Raw genomic sequence first — 19894 nt, 5'->3', positions numbered from 1 at the left:
CAATTATGATTGGCAGATGGTTCACTTCTAGCTATCTAATGTGTTTTGTTCAAGATTTAGCTCCCTGTTTGGCCTGAAAAGCTCACTTCCAGCTTGCCCACCCAGTATGCCTATCTAATACCTCTACTTCATGAGATGCACTAGTTGTCAGACTGTTTCTGGGTACATGTCAAGGTATTGGCTGTTACTGATACTTGGCATTTAGCAAAGTTACCTGATGGACTGCTTGTCTCCCATAGTATCGAGCTGACTGATTCAGCACTGGTACTTCTAATTCCTTTGACTAAACAATATCATCTATTGGGAAGAAGTGCACCTTTTCTGTAGCATCATCTACCCTCTGGAATGAGGTATTCTCCTTATTTTGCTGTTCATTAGAAAAGCAGTGAAGGCCTGACTCTTCAATGACACCTTTGATGAGGGGATTGAGATTCCCTGCTTCATTCTATCTGCTCTGTCATTCTTGTCACTTTTTTCCTTCTTTTTAATTGTATTGAAATTTCACTGTTGTGAGTCACCCAGAGTCAATGGGAATCAGGTGGCATGCATGTTCAGTAATGAAAAATAATAATAACTTACATTTCATGAAGAACATATGCCAGTGCTACACCATTTGTTAAGTCCTGTACTTCTCTGCAGGATTTAGCAATATGAAATGTCTGCAACTAGAGGAAAAGAAATCACAAAGTGATTAAGATAGCAAATAAATAAAAAATAATGTCACCATTATACATAAAAGTAGTCCATCATACTGTGAGTCTGAAGTAGGCTAGCTGAGTGGTCAATTGCCGAATTATATGTAGAATGAATCTTTTCTCAATCAAATTAATAGTCTCAATCCATTTTAATAGTACTCGTGCAAACATTTCATCTGTACGGATACTAATCAATCAATCAATCAGAATAGAACTAGAAGAGATCTTGGAGGTCTTCTAGTCCAACCCTCTGCTCAGGCAGGAACCTACACCATTTTAGACAAATGGCTGTCCAATCTCTTCTTAAAAACCTCCAGTGATGGAGCACCCACAACTTCTGGTGACAAGCTGTTGCAATGGTTAATTGTCCTCACTGTTAGGAAGTTTCTCCTTATTTCTAAGCTGCTTCTGTCCTTGATTAGTCTCCATCCATTGCTTCTTGTTCTGCCTTCAGGTGCTTTGAAGAATAGGTGGCAGCCCCTCCAATATTGGAAGTTTGCTATCATGTCACTCCCTAGTCTTTTTTTCCCATTCCTTTTCAAGTTAAGGACTACCTACAATTTCATTCCCTTTTTTCGTTGGAATAGGATCAAGTGGATTTTTGCTATCACAGAACCAGAGAGTGGATTGCAAATGGACAAAATCTGTTGACGCTTTATTCGTCCATGCTATTCTCTGGCAGCCTTGATTGCTTTGTGAGTGATTGATATGGGTACTAAACTTTGCTTAGATTTTGAGTAGATTTATGAAAAAGAATCTTGGGCATTTGTGAGACCATAGATTTTATAGATGTTAAATGTTTCATTTATAGACTGACAGATAAGGCATAAGTCACGTAATTAGATATTATGCTCCAAATCAAAAAATAATTTTGATTAAGCTGGAATGAAAGGCTATACTTCTGCCGAGTGATTTTTTTGTAAGAGTAATTTTTTTATTATTAAAAATATTTCTGACAACAGTTGAATATCTGAAAGTATTAGGTGGAATTCAATGTTCCACAAAAGGATTTTCTCTTTTCATCCTTCCTGTTGCCCTTTCCTACTTTTTTGTTATAAACAAAGGTATCTGCAGATCCTAAGGAGAAGATTCATCTAAGAGACAACTGCAAGAACATCAATCTTCCCTCTTGTATTATGCCAGGAAAATCAGTTTATACTAGTAGAAATACAGTTTTTGCTCATAGTTTTTTTCTTTGCCTCACTTAAGGAGAATCCTTTGTACTGCATTGCCATCATACTATAAGCAGGATCTGAATACTTAGGATGTACATGTATTGTTCCAATATAGAGCATTGAAAGGAACCTGTTCATTACAATCATGCTTATGCTATAATATGCTTAGGTGCCAGCAGCTATTTCATTTTCACTAATCTGAAAAATATCCAAAGTTTGATATTTTAATTTCCCCAGCATTCCCATATTCTTATACTTATTCAGATACCCTTGCTCCTCATTCTAAGCATACTTCATATGCCTCTGTGGAGAAATAGTGATTATTTACTCTTAATATTTTTTCATGTTATTTCCTCCAGAATTTACAATTGTTATCTCGTAGTAAGAGCATACATTTATACTTAAATATAAGAAAATATGACAGTATATGTTCTGGAGATTCTATGAAACATAAATTTACACTATTGGTTTGTTATGATGGTTAATTTAAAACTTTAATTATTTTATGGACATCTTATATTTTTATTACTATTTCATTGAGTGCCAGAAAATTGTTAACTAATTACAGTTTGGTGGGGCAGCAGCAATTTACTTACTTATTTCGTGTATGATGAGACCATCAAAAAAGAGAAGTACACAATGGAACATTGGCATTCTACAGAAATGAACACAGGTGTTCTCTACATTCTACAAAACAGTCTACAAAATCTTCACTGACTGTCTAACTGCCTGGTAACCAAAAAATTTAGGAAGTAATTGTCTAAGAGAGAACTTTTTTTTTGTTTAACTTTAAAAGTATTTTTCTGATACACTAGGCTATCGATTTAGAAGCACCACTCCTTTTCATTTATTTCTCTATTATAGGAATGCTAGAGTATCTTGTGAACTACAAAACCACCATGAAACAGAACTGAGTGGAATGCAAGTTATAATAAAGGACTGGGTTATTATTTATTAGAATTAGATTATTTGAATATTGTTTTAAATATATTGTAACTGAGATTTGTGTATTGTGCAAATATTTAATAAGGACAATTAATAACAACTTTGTTGATTTGTTGATTTTATGATTTTTAACCACCAATGTTCTAACTTATGGAGAGAAAAACAATCAAATACCTTGCAATGAAAGTTTAAAAAAAAGTTTCTAATTCCAAAATAAGACAAAACCTGTTTCCAGAAACAGCCGACAGGCACATCCTTTATATACAAGCTCAAAAATGCCTGCCTGAATGTTCCCCACGTGAATATTTTCAGTGTCTTTACTTTTAGATCCTGCATAGTAAAATTCATCTTAATTCATACAGAACATATGCATTCCTGTGGCATATAACACAGCTTAATAATACACTCTTCTGTGGAATAAGTTTTCAGGTATATGTTGTTGGTCTATATTCCATTTCCTACAACAGCTAATAAAATGTCTCAAGAGTTATTTTCAAAAGCAAAGAAAAGGTGAAAGGCCTACCTGGAGTTTTCCATTTGCAATGTATTAAAAATCATTACTGACAGCTTTATATAAAAAGGTAAATTTTCACACAAGCTTTGACAGAACCTGAAAGCATACTGGAAAGCCTCTATTAGCTATCATAGCCTTTAGAGTTTCTCTTCTCCCTTTAATAAGCACGTGTCTCTAAAGGAGGTGGGATTCACCCCTTACATTATCTTCCATGATTTCCTCCTACCGCTGCTTCCCTAGAAAAATCTGATATGGAAGGAAAACAAGATTCACTCCATATTGACTATCGAAAGGCCTGTATGTCTAAAAGTGCACTGACACAGAAGTCCAATTAGGATTCAAATGTCCCCCTTTCCCCCTCCCTCCCTCCCTCCAAACAGGTTACACTGGAGAGTTACTCACTAGGTTGAGTAACCATTGAGAACCATTTTTAAACTTTTATTGAACCACGAAAGGGAAGCTCTCTTGGCAAAGAGGTTCCCCATAAACGCGTAACCGGGCAATTTTACGCAGAAAAGAGATCAATCCGGTCAGAGAGGCGGGTTTGCGGGGAGCCAGATTGCAACTCCAAGGTGGACCGTGTGACCGTCTGAACACGACAACCCGCATTCAGGTTATGAGAGGAGAAAGAGGGAAGCGGCAGAAGAGCGCGGAGATCTCCATATTGGATTTGCAGCTCCGCTCCAGGGCAATATTCCTGTCACCGGGGCCGCCTGAGGAGAACGGCGCCTCTCCCCCCACCAACGTCGGGTGCTCTCGCGACGGCAACTGTGAGGGGGCGCGCGGAACCGGCTCGAGGCTGCAAGGAAGACGCAGCGCGCGACTAAGAGAAGGCGAAGGGAGGGGGCGAGGGGGGGCTCCTGCTCGAATTAGACCAAGAGGCGGGGGGGGTGGGGGGGCTCCCCTTCCCGCCCCCCTGCCTCCCTCTCTCCCTCGCCACTTGCCCAAAGGATGAGGCTGTCGCACAGCAGCTGGTCGGCAGGTTTCCTTTCCATGACGGCGGCCTCCCCGCACGAGATGACAACCGCGCGGCGGCAACGGCAGCAACAGCGCCGCCACCAGGGTTTCCTACGCAACGCACAATGCGCCAACGCCGAGAACAATGCGCAGGTTGCGTGTCAGTGACGGCAGGTGTTACCTTAACTTTAACCACCCCCACCCACCAACCATTAAGCCCCTCCCCTCATCGGGTTTGTCTCTGAGGTTTCAGGCGGGAGCCGGCCAATTAAGAGTTAGGAAAATCAGGCCGACGAGGCTTTATTGGCCCGCCTTCCAGCTCCTTGGTGTCCATCCAAAAGGCGGCTCCCGGGGGAGTTTTACCTTGTCTGGGAAAGGAGGCGGTCGGACTCGCAGGGGTTGGCTAGGGCGACCCCTGCAGGACTGATGCAGGAGCGCTTGGTCTTGAGGTCCGTATTGGAGTGGACGAAAATGAAGCTCTTCCGTTCACCTCCCTCGCCGATCCTACCAGGCATTAGCCGGAGCGTTGTGGGCCGTTCTACCCATGCGTCCCCCTCCCACCCCCGTTTTTATTTTGCTTTTCTTTGGCTCGCTTGCAACACCTGACAGAAACCTGATGGATTGCACCAAGTCTGAAGTAAATGGAGACACAGGTGGGGAACCAGTGGCCTCCCACTTGCTTTGGGGACGTGTTGGGGGGGGGGGTGTCTCTTCCTTAAATTTAAATTAAAGATTTTCATTCTATTGAGCTGCCAAAACTAACTCAAGTATTGAGTTAGTATTAAGTAACTCAAAACCACACCACATAAAATAGTCAATGTCCCTAGGAGATAATGTGAGTCTTAAATTACTGATAGAAGCTATTAGAAGTCCAAACAAGATCAGAATTAGTTTAATCCTACTTTCCCATGCTAATTCCACCTCTAGAATATAAACTTCTGCTTAGTATTACTCACCAAGACTGCTGCTTCTGATTTCTATTTTCTATCCATAATTTAAGATATTAAATCCTAATAATTTTATAAAGGGCCCATGCAAAAATCATATTGCCCAGAGGCAGAAAATGTATTTAATTCCCCTCCCTCTATTTAGAAATATTAAGTTCCTGCAAATTGTTTTAGAATTTTTTTGAACAGGACAGCAACTTTAGAGGAAAATACCTTTCTATTTTCAGTAATTTTGGTTATCTTTTTAGTTTCATTTTTCGATGGAAAGCAGCACTGTTTGTTGCTGGACAATATGTAACTTTATCAAACAATCCCATTGATGTCTTTTCCAAAAGAACCTTAGATAGTTAGGCTTAAGGTACAATCTATTCACTCAAGTAATTCTCGAGTAAGCAAGAATATTTGACTATTATTTGGTGGGTAGATAGGCTCAACCTCATTTCTCCCTAAATAATATAAGATAGCCAAGTTACCAAAGAGTTTTGTTTTAATATGCGCATCTCAAACTACAATAGATCAAATTCAGAATTTCTTTTTTTCCCCTTCTATTTTTTATAGCAAGCAAGGATTATTATACAGTTACTTTCTTAAAACCTTAAGTTCAGGGCCAGTGGGAATTGTATTGCACAGGGAGTCATAGTGGATGACACTGAAAGCAACAGTCTCAATGTCCAACCGCTTTCATTTAAAAAAAATGGATGTAAGCAACATTGAGCTCCTGGAAGACTTGTGCGGGATAGAAATATTACACTTCCTGCATTTAACATGTTAAAAAGAAAACTAGGCTAGAAACTTCTTCCTGACTTCATCACTCTACTTTTATACATGCAGAAAACTAAAACACACATGTACATGGGAGTCCTAAAATGTTATGGTGCCCAAATTGGCATAGTCCAGTAGTAGAGAAATCTAGCTATTGATTATGTGTGACTTATTTGTTAAAATTTGCAAAAAGAAATATCCTAATATGTTTACATACTGTAATGGAACTTCCCAAGTACAAAAAACATAATCACGATTACCTTAAATGCATCTAGCTCAATAAATTGAAATAACAAATAGTAATATCTTCTGGGTTTTCACCTATTTCAATTTGAATAGTCATGTGAAAAATGGCTTCTCCATTTTGCTTTTCTTTTTGTAAAATAAATGATGACATAGTTTAATAAGTCATGTGTTGTTATACATCTGGGATAGTGCTTACCTACTTTAAAGAACTGCTAAGGACCAGACGATTTTTACTATGTCCTGGATACATAAAACCATAGAACTCAAAGAAAGCGTACTTTCTTTTTCACATGACTAAACTTGGTTGGATGTGTGAAAGCTCACAAGACTTTCTTGTGACTTGGAAGTTTACAAGAATGAATTGTATCCTGCTTGTTCCTTTGGATGTAATATAGCAAGTCAGAGCGGTGCATTCTGGATCTATTATAAACTGATTAAAAAAACAGTAAAAGAGAACAGAACTGAACTCAAATTAAAAAACAGATTTTCTTGACTATAGATATACATGTAATATGGTACATTTGATAATCTATAGACAACATTTTTGTGCCAATTTATATTATAAATACCTTTACTTATATTGTTATTCCAAAGTAAGCAGAGGCAACATTTTTAAGCCCGCAAGTGAATGTGAATGCATTAAAAAATGCTGCCTTGCAAACAGGGTTTGCCTATTGATTTTTATTTGAAAAAATTATGCAGATTTTCAGTTTATACATCAAATAACAGCCTGACTATATAATCCATTTTTCCAGAATGCCATGGTAGTATTTTGTATCCAAAAGTACTACTCATAATACAAAACTATTACATCATATATTACCATCTTGATTTTGTGTTTTTTTTTTGCCCGAGTTGTATCACTATGCTTCCCAAGTTATGCTTCCCTACTTATCACTGCTCTCATCACGAGCTTATGACCAGTTTTTCTAAAAGCATGCGGGAAGAGAAGAAGCAACTGATTTGACAGGATGTAAAAAAAGAAGCTTTTTTAAAGGACAGTTAGAGGCACTTAGCTTTTCTGATAGGAATATATATCAATACATGAATTATGCATCGACAGGCACTGTCATGATGTTGATTGTATTATAATTGTATTATAACATATTTGAATAGTTATTGATGGTTTTAACTTCAATGTGTCAGCTGAATATTTTCAAAAATGCACATACACTGAAAATGGGTCATTCAGCTCACTTAGTAGAAATGTTAATCCTTTCTCATAAGGTCAGCCACTTCAAAAAATGAAAATATGCTGTGATGTTGGACTAAATGTTTTTATTTTTGTGTTTTCTTATCTTTATCCTATTGTGCAATCAACTGATGGATATTAACAAAATCATGTATCAATCCATGCAAAATAATTATTTCAAATGCTACTGGAAAAGATAGCCAGTTGGTTGGAAAGAAAGTTAATGCATGTCAGAACTGCAGTTATTTTCCAGTTCTTTGTATAAAAACACATTGGAGAATTAGCAATCCATGTATTTTACCTTTGCTAAATCATCAATAGCCACAGAGACTACAAAGGGAGACTGAGAAAATATATGCTCTTTATTCAGCCCTGATTCTATGAAATAAATCTCATATTTTATGCTCACATTATGTAAAATAGTATTAGTATAGTAGATGGCAGTTCATTGGACCCAATCCGCAATACTTCATTTATTTGAGTAGCAATATGGCTAAGGCATTTATTTCCCAATATGATTTATAATAATGGGTGAAGAGACAGATTTTATACGGCTTTTGAGGTCTCTGGCAAATAAGCAGCTTTTCCTTCAATAAGGGTGAAGAATTTTTCACATTCATATCATGTGGCAAGTTACTTTGAAGTCAACTTCTGATTTCTGATTTTGTATACATATCAAATATATCAGATGTACTATATATTGATACAAAAATTATTTTACAATGTGTTGGTTTCCTTTAAATGGATATATATATTCAACCCAACAAGAGCGCTTAATATTATTAATAATTTACTTTTAAAGAAAATTATCTAATTTTCATGGGGGGATTTAATAGTCTATAATTTTATTTGGAAGAGAGTGCATCTGTTCTCAGAAAAGGAAAGGATAAAAAGAAAACCTGAGATCAGAAGCAAGGTTACCATTCACTATCTGGTATATTGTGTAATGTATCTGGTTACATCTCTCTATTGTAAATATTTTGTGAATGGGCAAGCAGACAGATTTGCAGGAGTCTATATGATATCCTTTCAAATGTTCACGTGTTTACTAGTTGTGTGGGTATATTGTGCAGGGTGTACCAAAAGTTGGGCCCTGTAAGCCCACTGCAGTATATTAATTTTATTAATAATTTATTTTTCAGAGAAAATATTACTGTACTTAGGAATATTCAAAAGTCTCTATTCAGAGCTACAATTTTAGCATCTGTAAATACAAAAAAATGCTGTGAGGAGAAAAGTGCCATTTTGCAACTCCTCCACTTTGCAAGTGCCAAAAGATAGTAAGAGGAAGTTGTGAAGGATGATATGGTGTGAACCTTCTTCATAAACTCTTTTAGCATTTGCAAAAAAACTGGAAGAGGTTTTTCCACAGGGGCCCTTGCATCAAAGTTTCTTCCAAGCTGTGCAAGTCTTTGAAGAAGCTACAGAGGGGCCATGAAGCACGCTGAATCAAAGCAACATCCTTCATCCTTAGAAACCCTTTGTGAACTTGTTTTGAGCTGCTGCTCTCAAAATTTCATTGAACCAAAGCATCTCCACACATCTGTGTTCATCCGTTTCAATTTGTCTTGCTGACTTAAAATGTTAGATGTGGATTGGTCTTTATTTTATTTGATAATGTAATAAAAGAGAACCAATCCATATCTAATCTTTTTAGCTTTGTTGGATACCTTTGACAGGAGGGATTTTGTCCCATCAGGATGCATTTTTTCCATACAACATGAATAACAGATTTAGCTTTTGTTCTTGGAATAAAACACTAAAACTTCTCAGGAGGACTGGGGGTGAACAAAGCACTGTAATTGTTTACAATGCCTCAAGCATAGTTATAAAATGATGCTTTGTTCTATCCCAACTGAGGAACTCAAGTAATCTAGCTAAAAACTGGCTTTAGGATGGAGAGACCAGGCAGATCTGATTCCTAGTAGAATTAATCACTGTCTGTCCTTTGGAGAGTTTAGTGCAGGAAGCAACAGGTTCTGCAAACTCTCAGTTTAAAGACTATTTCTTACACATGTCTATACTCAATTGAGATCATGAGAAGGTTGAAGAACAAGTTGATTTCTTATCCCTGTCTTTGCTTGCTGCTGACTCTAAAATTATTCTGAAGCTATATAGATCACCTGAAGGTAACACGACCCATTTCATCCATCCTGGGAATCATCACAAGTAGGTAACCAGATAGCAATAGCCATAGCACTTAGACTTACAGTATATACCACTTCACAGTGCTTTACAACCAGGGGTGGGATTCTACCAGTTCGCACCTATTTGCAAGAACCGGTTGTTAACATTCTAAGCAGTTCAGAGAACCGTTTGTTAGAAGAAATTACTGGCCTAATCCTGTAAGGAAGGCAGGAAGGAAACATTCTGGTGTTGCTTACAGAAACTGTCTCTCCGTTAACCCTTATTACCTTCTTGGCAGGACTAGACTTCCTGTCTCAGGAATGTCTCTGGAGTTTTTCCCCTCCTTTGCTGGTACTTTGCTTGTGTGGAGTGACCATTCAAAGTTACAATGGCACTGAAAAAAGTGACTTATGACTATTTTTCACACTTACGACTGTTGCAGCATCCCCATAGTCATGAGAAGCCAGGCAAGGAGATGCGTGCCTCGATGTGAGTGATATTGAGTTGGCTATGCCCAGCCAATAACATGAACACCAAGCCACGTCCACCCAGTCACATGACCACCAAGCCACGCCCACCACCTAAGCCACGCCCGTAGAACCGGTTGTTAAAAATTTTGAATCCCACCCATTTACAACCCTAAGTAGTTTATAGAGTCAGCATATTGCCCCCAACAATCTGGGTCCTCATTTTACCCACTTCGGAAAGATGGAAGGCTGAGTCAACCAAACTGGCTTGAGCCTGCCAAACAGCTGGCAATCGGCAGTTAGCAGAATTAACTTGCAATATTGCATTTTAACCACTGCTCCACCATGCCTCTTTGGAGTTCACATCTACACTATAAGATGTATTTATACTATTTCAGCAATAATCTTTCCCTTAAAGTAACCTGTCTGTATTTATATGCATTCTGACTCTCTTGGCAAGGGGAATAAATTACACCTCCACTTTATAATTATACAATTATTTGGAGATCCAATATCCTCCTTTTGAAGCTTACTTGATAGCGCGCTTTCTTATTAAGTTTGCAAATATGTCCTAAAATTGGACATATACATTATTTCTAATTTAATATCTCTTAAGATCTGGAATCTTTCTGGAATCACTAAATTATAGTTTTAATGATTTAATTCTTATAAATACGAGGAACAAATACTTCCACAAGTATTTGGAAATCCTACAAAACCTTGACATTAGTCAAACATGTTAATGATTAACTAAATTAAATGGCCCACCTTAATAAATTATGGGCTGTGACCTTCTATCACAACACTCTTCTGTCACCCTAACCTAGAGAGAAGATCAGATGATTTGTGTGTGTGTGTGAAAAGTTGTCCCTAGGCATCTACTAAAGTATAGTCATATATAATAACTTGTGTGCCTTTTCTGGGACCAGGTAAGTTACTAAAATGATGTGAATTTAAGTTTAAAAAATGTGTTTTTGTATTTTCTTTTGCATAAGATAAAAGAGGGGAAAGGGAGATTTTCATTTAAGTATCAAAATAACTTTTCTTTTTGTTTTGCTTTTTGATAACAGAAAGTAAAAATAAGAGCCTTTTGAAAAAAAATATGTTCATTTCAATTTTAGATTAAATACTGGAGGTCTGTTCACATTCTCTGCTAAAATCTTCTCTAAAATCATAAACAGAAAAAAAGCACACAACTTAAAAATTAAACTTAGCTGAATTTTATGCATTTTTTATTTATATTAGGGTATACTAAGCTGTATCCAAAGAGGAGCTGTTTCAACTTATAGAAAGTAGGTTGATTCTTACTCATTGTGTGCTATCCAAAAACATTTCTGAGGATTGAAAGATCTTGTACAGTATAAGTTACAATGCAAAAAAACTGCAACAGAAGAGAAACCAAAGTTGACTGCTTCATAGATCTGTTGACACGCATTTAAAACCAGGGTGTTCTTAGCAGTAGTGAATTTGGATATCGTGAGCTGAGAACAGCAGGTCTGTGATTTGAGGTCCTCCTGGATTTGTAGGTTCTATAGAGCAGCAGATGCAGGCCATGGCCAGAGAGCTCTTTGCCAAGACTTGATTGGTGATGCCAATTCTAAGTTTTTTTGGGAGTGAAAAGTTGTTATGACAATATCTCATGCCCTCTTCACCTTACAATTCAGTTACTGAGATTCCCTATACTTAGGGCTGCCTCTGAAGATAACTCAGAAGCCAAAGTTGGCTCAAATATAGCATAATAAGTTCAACTCCCAAGAATTGTCAGGATCACTTTTTTCAACCAGTGTTGATCCCCTCCCGAGGTTTTATTTCTTCTGTATAACACAACTAAACTACAACCATCAATATAGAACTTGATTTTGTCACTTCTCCATCTGTCACCCAATTGCCATTCTCTTGTACTATCGTATGGTAGGAAGAAAGCTATATACATATTTGGCCTTCAGTTATCCTTGTTTTTCTTTTCAGGCCTCAGTATCCTTTAATTCTACGTAAGAACACATAGATTTGCAATGTCCTTACAATGTAAATCTTAATGTCAAGGCTTACTTTTGTTATTATTACATGCTGAATGGGGAGTGTTGGGCATAAATAAACAAATGAATTAAATAAATACCACAATTTCTAATAATTGGTCTAGTAAGGTATTTTATATGCTTGACGTCTGAAAATTTCCTCTCTAGATCTATAGTTGAGGTAAAGAGAAAAACAAGGTTGAATTTTAAATTGTAACTTTAAGCAGAATATATAATATTTGTTGTGTAACTTGTTTTGTTAATTTAATAGCCTCTAAACCAGAAATCATGGCAAGATAGTATTAGCACTATCTACATATGTATATGTGTGTGTAAGCGCACACATGTGCACAGATAACATATGAGTGCTAGTGTGGTGTAGTAGTGAAAAGCTAAAAGTCAGAAGACTGTGAGTTCTGGTTTTGCCTTAGGCACAAAGCCAGCTGGGTGACTGTGGGCCAGCCACCATATCTCAGCCCTAGAAAGGAAGCAGTGGCAAACCACTTCCAAAAATCTTGCCAAGAAAACTTCAGGATTAGTTTAGGTAGTCATCAGAAATCAAGATTTGACTCAAAAGCATTTGTATGGAGACAGTGTCAAGGTCAACTCGCTGACTTAGTCTTTGAGGGAGAAATGGAGAGATTTTTCAAGTGGCATGCAAATGCCTCAATGAATCATTAACTCTGTGAAATACCAATTTCTTTTTATAACTCATCTGGGATGCTGGACTTAGCTCAAAATAAACAGAGGACAGCTCTGATGCTTTTTTAAAACCAGCAGTCACTTAAAACTACAAATGGGGTCTCGGGTCAAAGATAAGGAAGTAAGGTTTTTTTGACCCTATCTGTCTGCTGATCGGGAACTGTAAATGTCCACAAACCTTGTGTTATGTTGCTTAAAAAGAACACTCCAGATTCTGTTTGGATTATACAGTTAAAAGAGCGAACTGTCTCCAACAATATATCAGGTTAGTTAACCAATGATGGATTCTAACAAGTTATTCCTTCAGTCTGAAAATAGTTCTAAATGAATAAAAAATGTTTCTAATACAGTCATTTCTGGTTAATTATATGAACTATTAAAAGAATAGAAATCAAGATAGAGATTTGTCTAATCCAAGACTATAGAATTTATTATAATTCTAAAATTATAATTAAATAGTGAAATCAGTGATGTCTAAATTTGATAAAATAAACAAATGACTTCAGTCAAAATGTTTTTTTTTATTTCAGTGAGAATAAAATAAGTTATACACTACTAAGTTCTGAAAAAAATATTTAGAAATATACTCTTGCTATCGACTCATATATACATATATATACATACATACAAGGGAGTAATTATATTCCCTACAGTCAGTTAACTAAATGTAAATGTAACGATTAAATTAATATATTTGCATGCATGGATATTTTTTTATAATTCTGAAGCTGCCAACTTGCTCTTTTCTTAGGATGAGTTCCCCTCCCACCAATGTGGTTTTGGTGTCAAAATTGTGCCTGGTTTTTGACCTGTAAAAGAGTAAATTTCTGAAGATACAGGATCACAGCCTGAGATATTTAAGTATTTAGGGTGAAATTTCTTTTAACCTCAGCAGTTGAGCAAATGTGAGAACCTTATGCCTCACTGAACTGGTATAGGATTCTCTATAGACTTCAGAATATGGGAAAGCGCCAAGCACAAGAATATATATGTACAGTCATCATTGCATTGGAGTGAATGGGATAATGCATAGCCTAATTAGTTCTACCCACCTAATAACTGAAACAAAAGAAGTTATACATTGAAGATTATCAAATTACCAGTTAAACTTCAGCACCTGCATTGAAAATGCCTACAATTGAAAAGATGTGTGTGAAATGCAAATGCTTTGAAGAAAAATTATCCTTGGGAAGGAGGAGATGAGATGATTTTATGACTGAAGAATAGTCTAAGGAAGCATGGAAGAGCATGCTATTATATAAATATTCATTGTGCTTATTTGAACTACATACCTATCTAACCAAATGTCTTATCAACAACCTATTTTATCAAAATTATATCAAGTCTTATTTTATAGAGATCTGAACTTAAAGACAAGAAATGAGTTCTTTGGAAAAGAATTGTGTTCCTTCATCCTCCAGAATAGTAAGTTTACAACATTTCTTAAGCTACATAATACAAAAGCCAAAAGATGTGTGCAAAAATCATAGGTATCAGGAAAGTTTTCAAACTTCTGATTATTTATCCTCCGGAAGAATGGAATATCCCGGAACCCAGAATTTTGTGGCAGCTTAATTAGAAACATATGGTTCCTGTTTTGGTAAGAGATGAAACTTCAAAAACAAGAAGTAGGATTACTTTTCCAAACAGAGGCTTGATATATGATATGCTGAATTTATAAAAACAGAATGACTCCATTAATCAAGTTTTCAAGTATTAAAGGGATTGCCTTTAATACACTACTCTGCTTCTTTCCCATCCTACAACTTTTTTTTTTAAAATGAGTGCTTACATAAGCATTTTCAAAGGAAACCCACAGTCATAAATCAACTACTATGGCAGATTCAGAAATATATAAAACTAGTAAGCATTCTATTAAGCATTGAACTACTTTTTCAGAGTAATCTGGAATTAACTAGAATATTTTTAAACATAGTATTTTTCCCCCACTTAGGAACGTCTTCAGCAGTGGCAGCAATCTTATCCCAGTGATTTGAGCTGTCCTATCTGTCTCCAAACCGCTAATTTCCCTGTAGAAACCAACTGTGGACATTTCTTTTGTGGCAAGTTAATTGGGCTACTACTTTTTGCTCATACATTTTATTTTGCAAGACTACGGTAACCTTAACATGAAATTATAGAATCAAACTGTAGAGAACATTTATATTTTGTGAAACAAATGCCCTTTTGTGGATGGCACTATGCAAAAGACAGCTGATAAGGGCCAGTTTCCATGAAATAAATCATAACGTAATATTCATTGATCTATCTCTGAATATATTCACACTACCATGTGTGAACTAACCTTGATATCTATTGTAAAAATGTATACATCCATCACTATTTTTATTATGAAAAAAATAAATGAAGCAGCACTTTTACTTCACCTATTGTATAGTACCACAGACATATTACAAAGTTTTGCAATGTTCAGGAAGTCTTGTGGACAATTAAACAGGAAATTTATACTTTTGAGACCAAGAGTACTGTACTTATTTAACATTTCCATTTGAGTCTCTGAGCTGGCAAAAGGCCAACAGAAATAGCTATATCAAACAGAACAAAAACAATTGGCAGTCAAAGCTTTAAACTAATTTAAATAGCAAAAATATGAACATTGTTGCCTTGAGAAGTAAATTTAAAAACTACCTCCTACCATCTGAAAAAATGGCACAAAAACAAACAAATTAGAAGTATTTCAAATTTATTTATTTTTATTAAAAACACTCTAGAATTTATGCACACTTTAATATCTCTTCTTCACAATACTACATCATGCAATCTTACAGTGTTCAAAAGATGTCATTTTTTTTCTTTATTTAAGCAATTTTTTCCATCATGTAGAGAGAGATTGTAGGATTGTTGTTAAGATTTTTCATAGCAGAAATTGTTCCCAAAAAGTTTATACCACAGGGCATATGAAGAGAAATAGTAGCATGCCTAATGCAGCAAAATAATATTGATGACAGATATTTTTCTGATAAAGGGCACTGCTCCAATAATGTGACCCTTTCATTTTTGCACATCATTCTACAAGCATTTAAGATCAGGATTATCAGCAGTGCAATATATCAAATTATAGAGTTATTAGAATAAACCTGTTCCTCCAGAATGATTGTAATACAAATAACATTCTGATATGGATTAGTAAGGAATTTAACGTATGGAATAAGACCTCACATTTATAATTATATTAAAATGTAATTCTCATTTTCCCACTGCCTTTGGTATCCACTTGCCTTTGTTATATAGGATAGACCATATAAAGGCAACATATTTAATTTAGCCATATTGCAACACATGTATATTAAAAATATCTGGCTATCAAAGCCAGAAGGGGAACTGATATAATCTGATTTTCTGCTATAAAACAAGAGCATTCATGCAGTTAACCACACCCACACAGGAATCCCTTCCTGATCTTTTTACTTTGTTCTAATAGTAGATGCTCCAAGTAGGGAGTAAAAGTTATAAAATGCATAAACCATTTTATTTCAATCCTCCCAAAATACAAGCTTGAAGAATATACAAATAGTTCAAGTTAACCAACATATCCACACAATGATCGATAACAATGAACAAACTTCCCAATGAATTTTTATAATTTTCTCCCTGCATCCACTTTCATACAATTTTAAGACGGAAAGTACAAACAGGCTTTGGACTAGCTAAATTTCACTCTGTACATTTAATTATATTTGGCATTAAAAGGTGCAAGTATAACTACTGAAAATGTATTATCTTTTAAGTTTTAAAGTTTCATCTCTTTAAGTTTTAAATGCTTATAGAGCATGATTTTTTTTTTTTTAAAAGATTTTTTTTTGTATTATTGTTTTTGTATTATTGTTACAAATTGCTACACATTTTCCAAAAGTCTCACATTTCAACTGAATTTCAAACCATATATCCAGGAAATGGCATAGAACACTAATATTGGGCCAATATTATTTCTAATTACTAGCTATGTTTCTTGTGGGGGCCTAAAAAAAAAGAACTGCAACAAACATGATTGAAAGATCTGATGTCATTTTGAAATGTCTGAATCCACAAATACACTGGCTTGAAAAAGGTTGCTTTTCCAGCCTTCAAATCTGCTTTTCTGTTGTAAATATGTCAACACAAGAAACAAATGCAAAACTTGAGTATTAAGTTTTCAGGCAATGTTTAATTCCTTTTTTCAAATGTGCAAATGGATATCCATTTAATTACTGGCTCATGTAGAATTAAAATTTCAGTGTATAGTATTGTACAGTATACCTCACTTTGAGTTTTTGTTGCCTTCTTGAACAAAGTAACCACTCCTTGCTATAAAGTTGGCTGCAGTGTTTTACCTCTACACAACTTTTTGGTTTACAATGTCATGTCTTCCTTTCCCAGGTTACTGTCTAATTCAATACTGGAAACATGGGTCTTGGCTGAGTGCAATCAACTGTCCACTTTGCAGGCAAAAAGTAAGAGTTTCCATTGTTTCTTTGAAGTTACAAAATAAGGCAGAAAAATGCCAAGAATAACCCTCTCATATTTCAGGTTTTCATTCCTTAATATAGATATCAGCATTTCTAATTTCATGCTTATCAGATCAAAGAACTATCACTGATTAAACAGTGTACCTGCAATAGGCTTTGATTTTTTAAAAAAATTAAAATGTTTGATTGCCTTCAAGGAACCATTTTAGTGTAATGGTAAAAGTGCTGGCCTAGAATCCAGGAGACTGTGAGTTCTTGTTCCACCTTAGGTAGGAAAACCAGCTACGTGACTTTGGGCCAGTCTCTCTCAACCCAGCTCACTTCACAGGGTTGTTGTTGTGAGAAAGGACCATTGTGTATGTTCAGTTATTCGGCTATTTATAAAAATAAAGTCAGGATAAAAATCTAATAAATAAATAACTTCATTATTTCTTCTTATACTCCAGGGGTCCACAATCCCTAGCTATGGCCTGTTACCGGGCCGCAGCCCATTAGGAACTGGGTGGTGCAAGTGGGCAAATGGATGAGCACGCAAAACTCCCTTTGTGCAAGGCTGGCGTGCTTGCGCGCAAAGTTCCATTTGCGTTGAACCATCCTCTGCCCCCCCACCGACACTGCTGCTACCGCTGGTTCCCAGAGTTGGAATGATTGACCGCTGTTAAAATCTACTGAGCTTCACCTGCTGATTATGGAGAAAAATGCACAATGTAAAAAAGCAAGCTTGCTATGGAAGACACTAACCTCAAAGGGTAAAGCATATTACCCAGAAGCTCCAAGAAATAGCAATCATGAAATAGCATCAGGACTCTTGCTCTGGAGTCCAGTTGGCTAAAAGCCCCCCCCCCGGGGGGCGGAACCAGCCCCAACGAAAAAATCCCCCCAGGGGGCCAACAATATCCCCCCCCATGAAGAATGTTGGCAGATGGGGACCAGGATAGCCTTTTCTGCTGATCTGCCAAGCCTTCAGAACATCATTTCCTCTTAGGTTAGATTAGCTCCAATCCTGCTGGACTTTCACGTGGTCCTGAAAACCTGGTTTTGAACCCGAGTCGGGGGACCGGGTGTGTGATAGAGCCCATATCCAGGTTATGTTGATAGTTGTTTTATAAATGCTTAGTGGCTACATGTTTTCACTTTTATATAGTATGCATTTATTATTTTATTATAAGCCATGTAGAATCATGTAGTGTGAAACGGTGGCTATGTAAATCCATATAATTAATTAATTAGGTCTTTCTATCTACCAGAAGACAAACCTATGTCTTTGTTCTAAACATCTTGGGTTTTTTTTATTGCAAGGTTGTTTTTTTGTACACCTGTTCTGAAAACCAGCCTGACAAGAAAAACAAGCAAACTTTCTATGACATCAGAACTTACAACAAACGCTTCTCAGGACTCCCTCAGTCTGTAAGTTTTTTGGGGTGACCCCAAGTTAGGAAGATGAAAGAGAGCTGACTAGTTATTTATTCCACTTTGTTCAGTTTTATTTTATGGAGTTCAGCAATGGGCAAATCCCCAGCTATAAAATTCCTTCCCCTAAAATCAGAATTAAAATTAATAAAGTAGTAGATTCCTAACTTACCCGATCTCTGTGCTTAGTTTATAGATCATCTTTATGACATGCCACTTCTTCTCCTTGTTATCCTAAGAGGAATCTTCACTCTAACTGCCCTTGTGTGGATCTTTCTCTTCAGAGTTGTCATCTGTTTTTTTGGAACCATCATGTGCTCAACCTGCCCACCTGAAGGGATGCCTGAACCTCTCTGTGGAATATTGCAGACAGCTGATAACTTAGCTGTCATGCTCTTACTTTTGATTAGCTTTATAAACATTTGCCCTCAAATGGAATCAGAAGGTGCAAATAGGACTATCTCTAGGGAATAAAACATTACCTTGGCATCATAAGAGAGGGAACTGCATTGTCTCTGAAAGGTCAAAATTAACCAGCCGTGATACATTTATAATGGACTGATAGTGGACTTAGTTTTAAAAAGTGATTAAAAATGATAAAGAATATATTGGCTGGATGCTGTTATGCTAATAAAGGACTGAAAACTCAGTGAGGTCTCTGAGTCTTTAAAAAGGCATTGCTGTTGTTTTAAGAATACATTTTAGGGTATCTTGGGGACGACTGAATAATTGATATATCCCTGATTAGGACATTGATGCTGGTAGTTAGAAGCAAGCACAGAAATTAGGAAGCAGAAGGTACTGAGAAAATGAGGAAGTGGCAGTACTAGATAAAGTTTATCTAAGTCTAGATGTTAATAGAGTAGAGTTGCGTAGAGTAGAATAGAGTACTACAGAATAGAATAATAAAATAGAGTTGGAAGGGACCTTGGAGGGCTTCTAGTCTAACCCCCTGCTCAGGCAGGAAATCCTATACTGCTTCAGACAAATGGTTGTCTAATCTCTTCTTAAAAACTTCCAGTGTTGGAGCATTCACAACTTCTGAAGGCAAGTTGTTCCACTGATTGATTATTGTAACTTTCAGGAAATTTCTCCTTAGTTTTCATACGAATCATAGGATTATGTGAATACAGTATAAATAAAATAAAGAGATTGTTAATGAAAAACACATGCTTCACATGTTACCAGTACAAACATTTTATGTTAAGATTCTTGTAGAACCACCTCATAACACAAGCTTTTATACATTAGTTATGCTTAAAACTATATTTATC

At 36.3% G+C, this 19894-nt stretch overlaps 2 protein-coding genes across 8 annotated transcripts in view; one reads left to right on the top strand and one right to left on the bottom strand.

Annotated features, from left to right (window-relative positions):
* HOOK1 (hook microtubule tethering protein 1) overlaps positions 1-4470 on the bottom strand; it is a 40607-nt gene extending 36137 nt beyond the window's left edge. Inside the window, exons 1-2 of the mRNA XM_087960365.1 lie at positions 4274-4470; positions 580-665 (exon numbers count right to left, since the gene is read on the bottom strand). Coding sequence (XP_087816491.1) covers positions 580-665; positions 4274-4324 — 137 coding nt within the window. The 5' untranslated portion in view covers positions 4325-4470. The remainder of the gene's footprint in view (positions 1-579; positions 666-4273) is intronic.
* Positions 4471-10833: 6363 nt separating this feature from the next.
* LOC113411066 (E3 ubiquitin-protein ligase RNF170-like) lies at positions 10834-19508 on the top strand. Of its 7 annotated transcripts, XM_087960362.1 has the most exons (7): positions 10834-10956; positions 11273-11319; positions 14089-14169; positions 14699-14807; positions 17122-17195; positions 18510-18617; positions 18810-19505. In XM_087960362.1, exons 3-7 carry the CDS (start codon positions 14125-14127, stop codon positions 19092-19094), a joined length of 621 nt encoding a protein of 206 aa, XP_087816488.1. In that variant the 5' UTR covers positions 10834-10956; positions 11273-11319; positions 14089-14124; the 3' UTR covers positions 19095-19505. The 7 variants fall into 7 exon arrangements, with proteins under 7 accessions (XP_087816488.1, XP_026521743.1, XP_026521742.1 ...); XM_026665958.2 differs by lacking the exon at positions 11273-11319 and having other exon boundaries at positions 14102-14169; XM_026665957.2 differs by lacking the exon at positions 11273-11319 and having other exon boundaries at positions 18810-19504.
* The last annotated feature ends 386 nt before the right edge of the window (positions 19509-19894 follow it).

The sequence above is a fragment of the Notechis scutatus genome, chromosome 3, assembly GCF_049901735.1.
Source record: "Notechis scutatus isolate UNSWTSFEM ecotype Mainland chromosome 3, rNotScu1.2, whole genome shotgun sequence".
In the NCBI taxonomy this organism is placed as follows: Eukaryota; Metazoa; Chordata; class Lepidosauria; order Squamata; family Elapidae; genus Notechis; species Notechis scutatus.
This window is presented reverse-complemented; position numbering and strand designations above follow the sequence as displayed.

What these genes read in the sequence shown, in the direction of transcription:
- LOC113411066 (XM_087960360.1), top strand. Translation starts at nt 12,931, where the DNA reads ATGTTGCTTAAAAAGAACACTCCAGATTCTGTTTGGATTATACAGTTA. An exon ending in TTCCTTCATCCTCCAGAATA is followed by an intron (nt 14,170 to 17,121) that starts GTAAGTTTACAA and finishes TTCCTTTCCCAG; the next exon opens with GTTACTGTCTAATTCAATAC. An exon ending in TCTCAGGACTCCCTCAGTCT is followed by an intron (nt 18,618 to 18,809) that starts GTAAGTTTTTTG and finishes CTCTGTGCTTAG; the next exon opens with TTTATAGATCATCTTTATGA.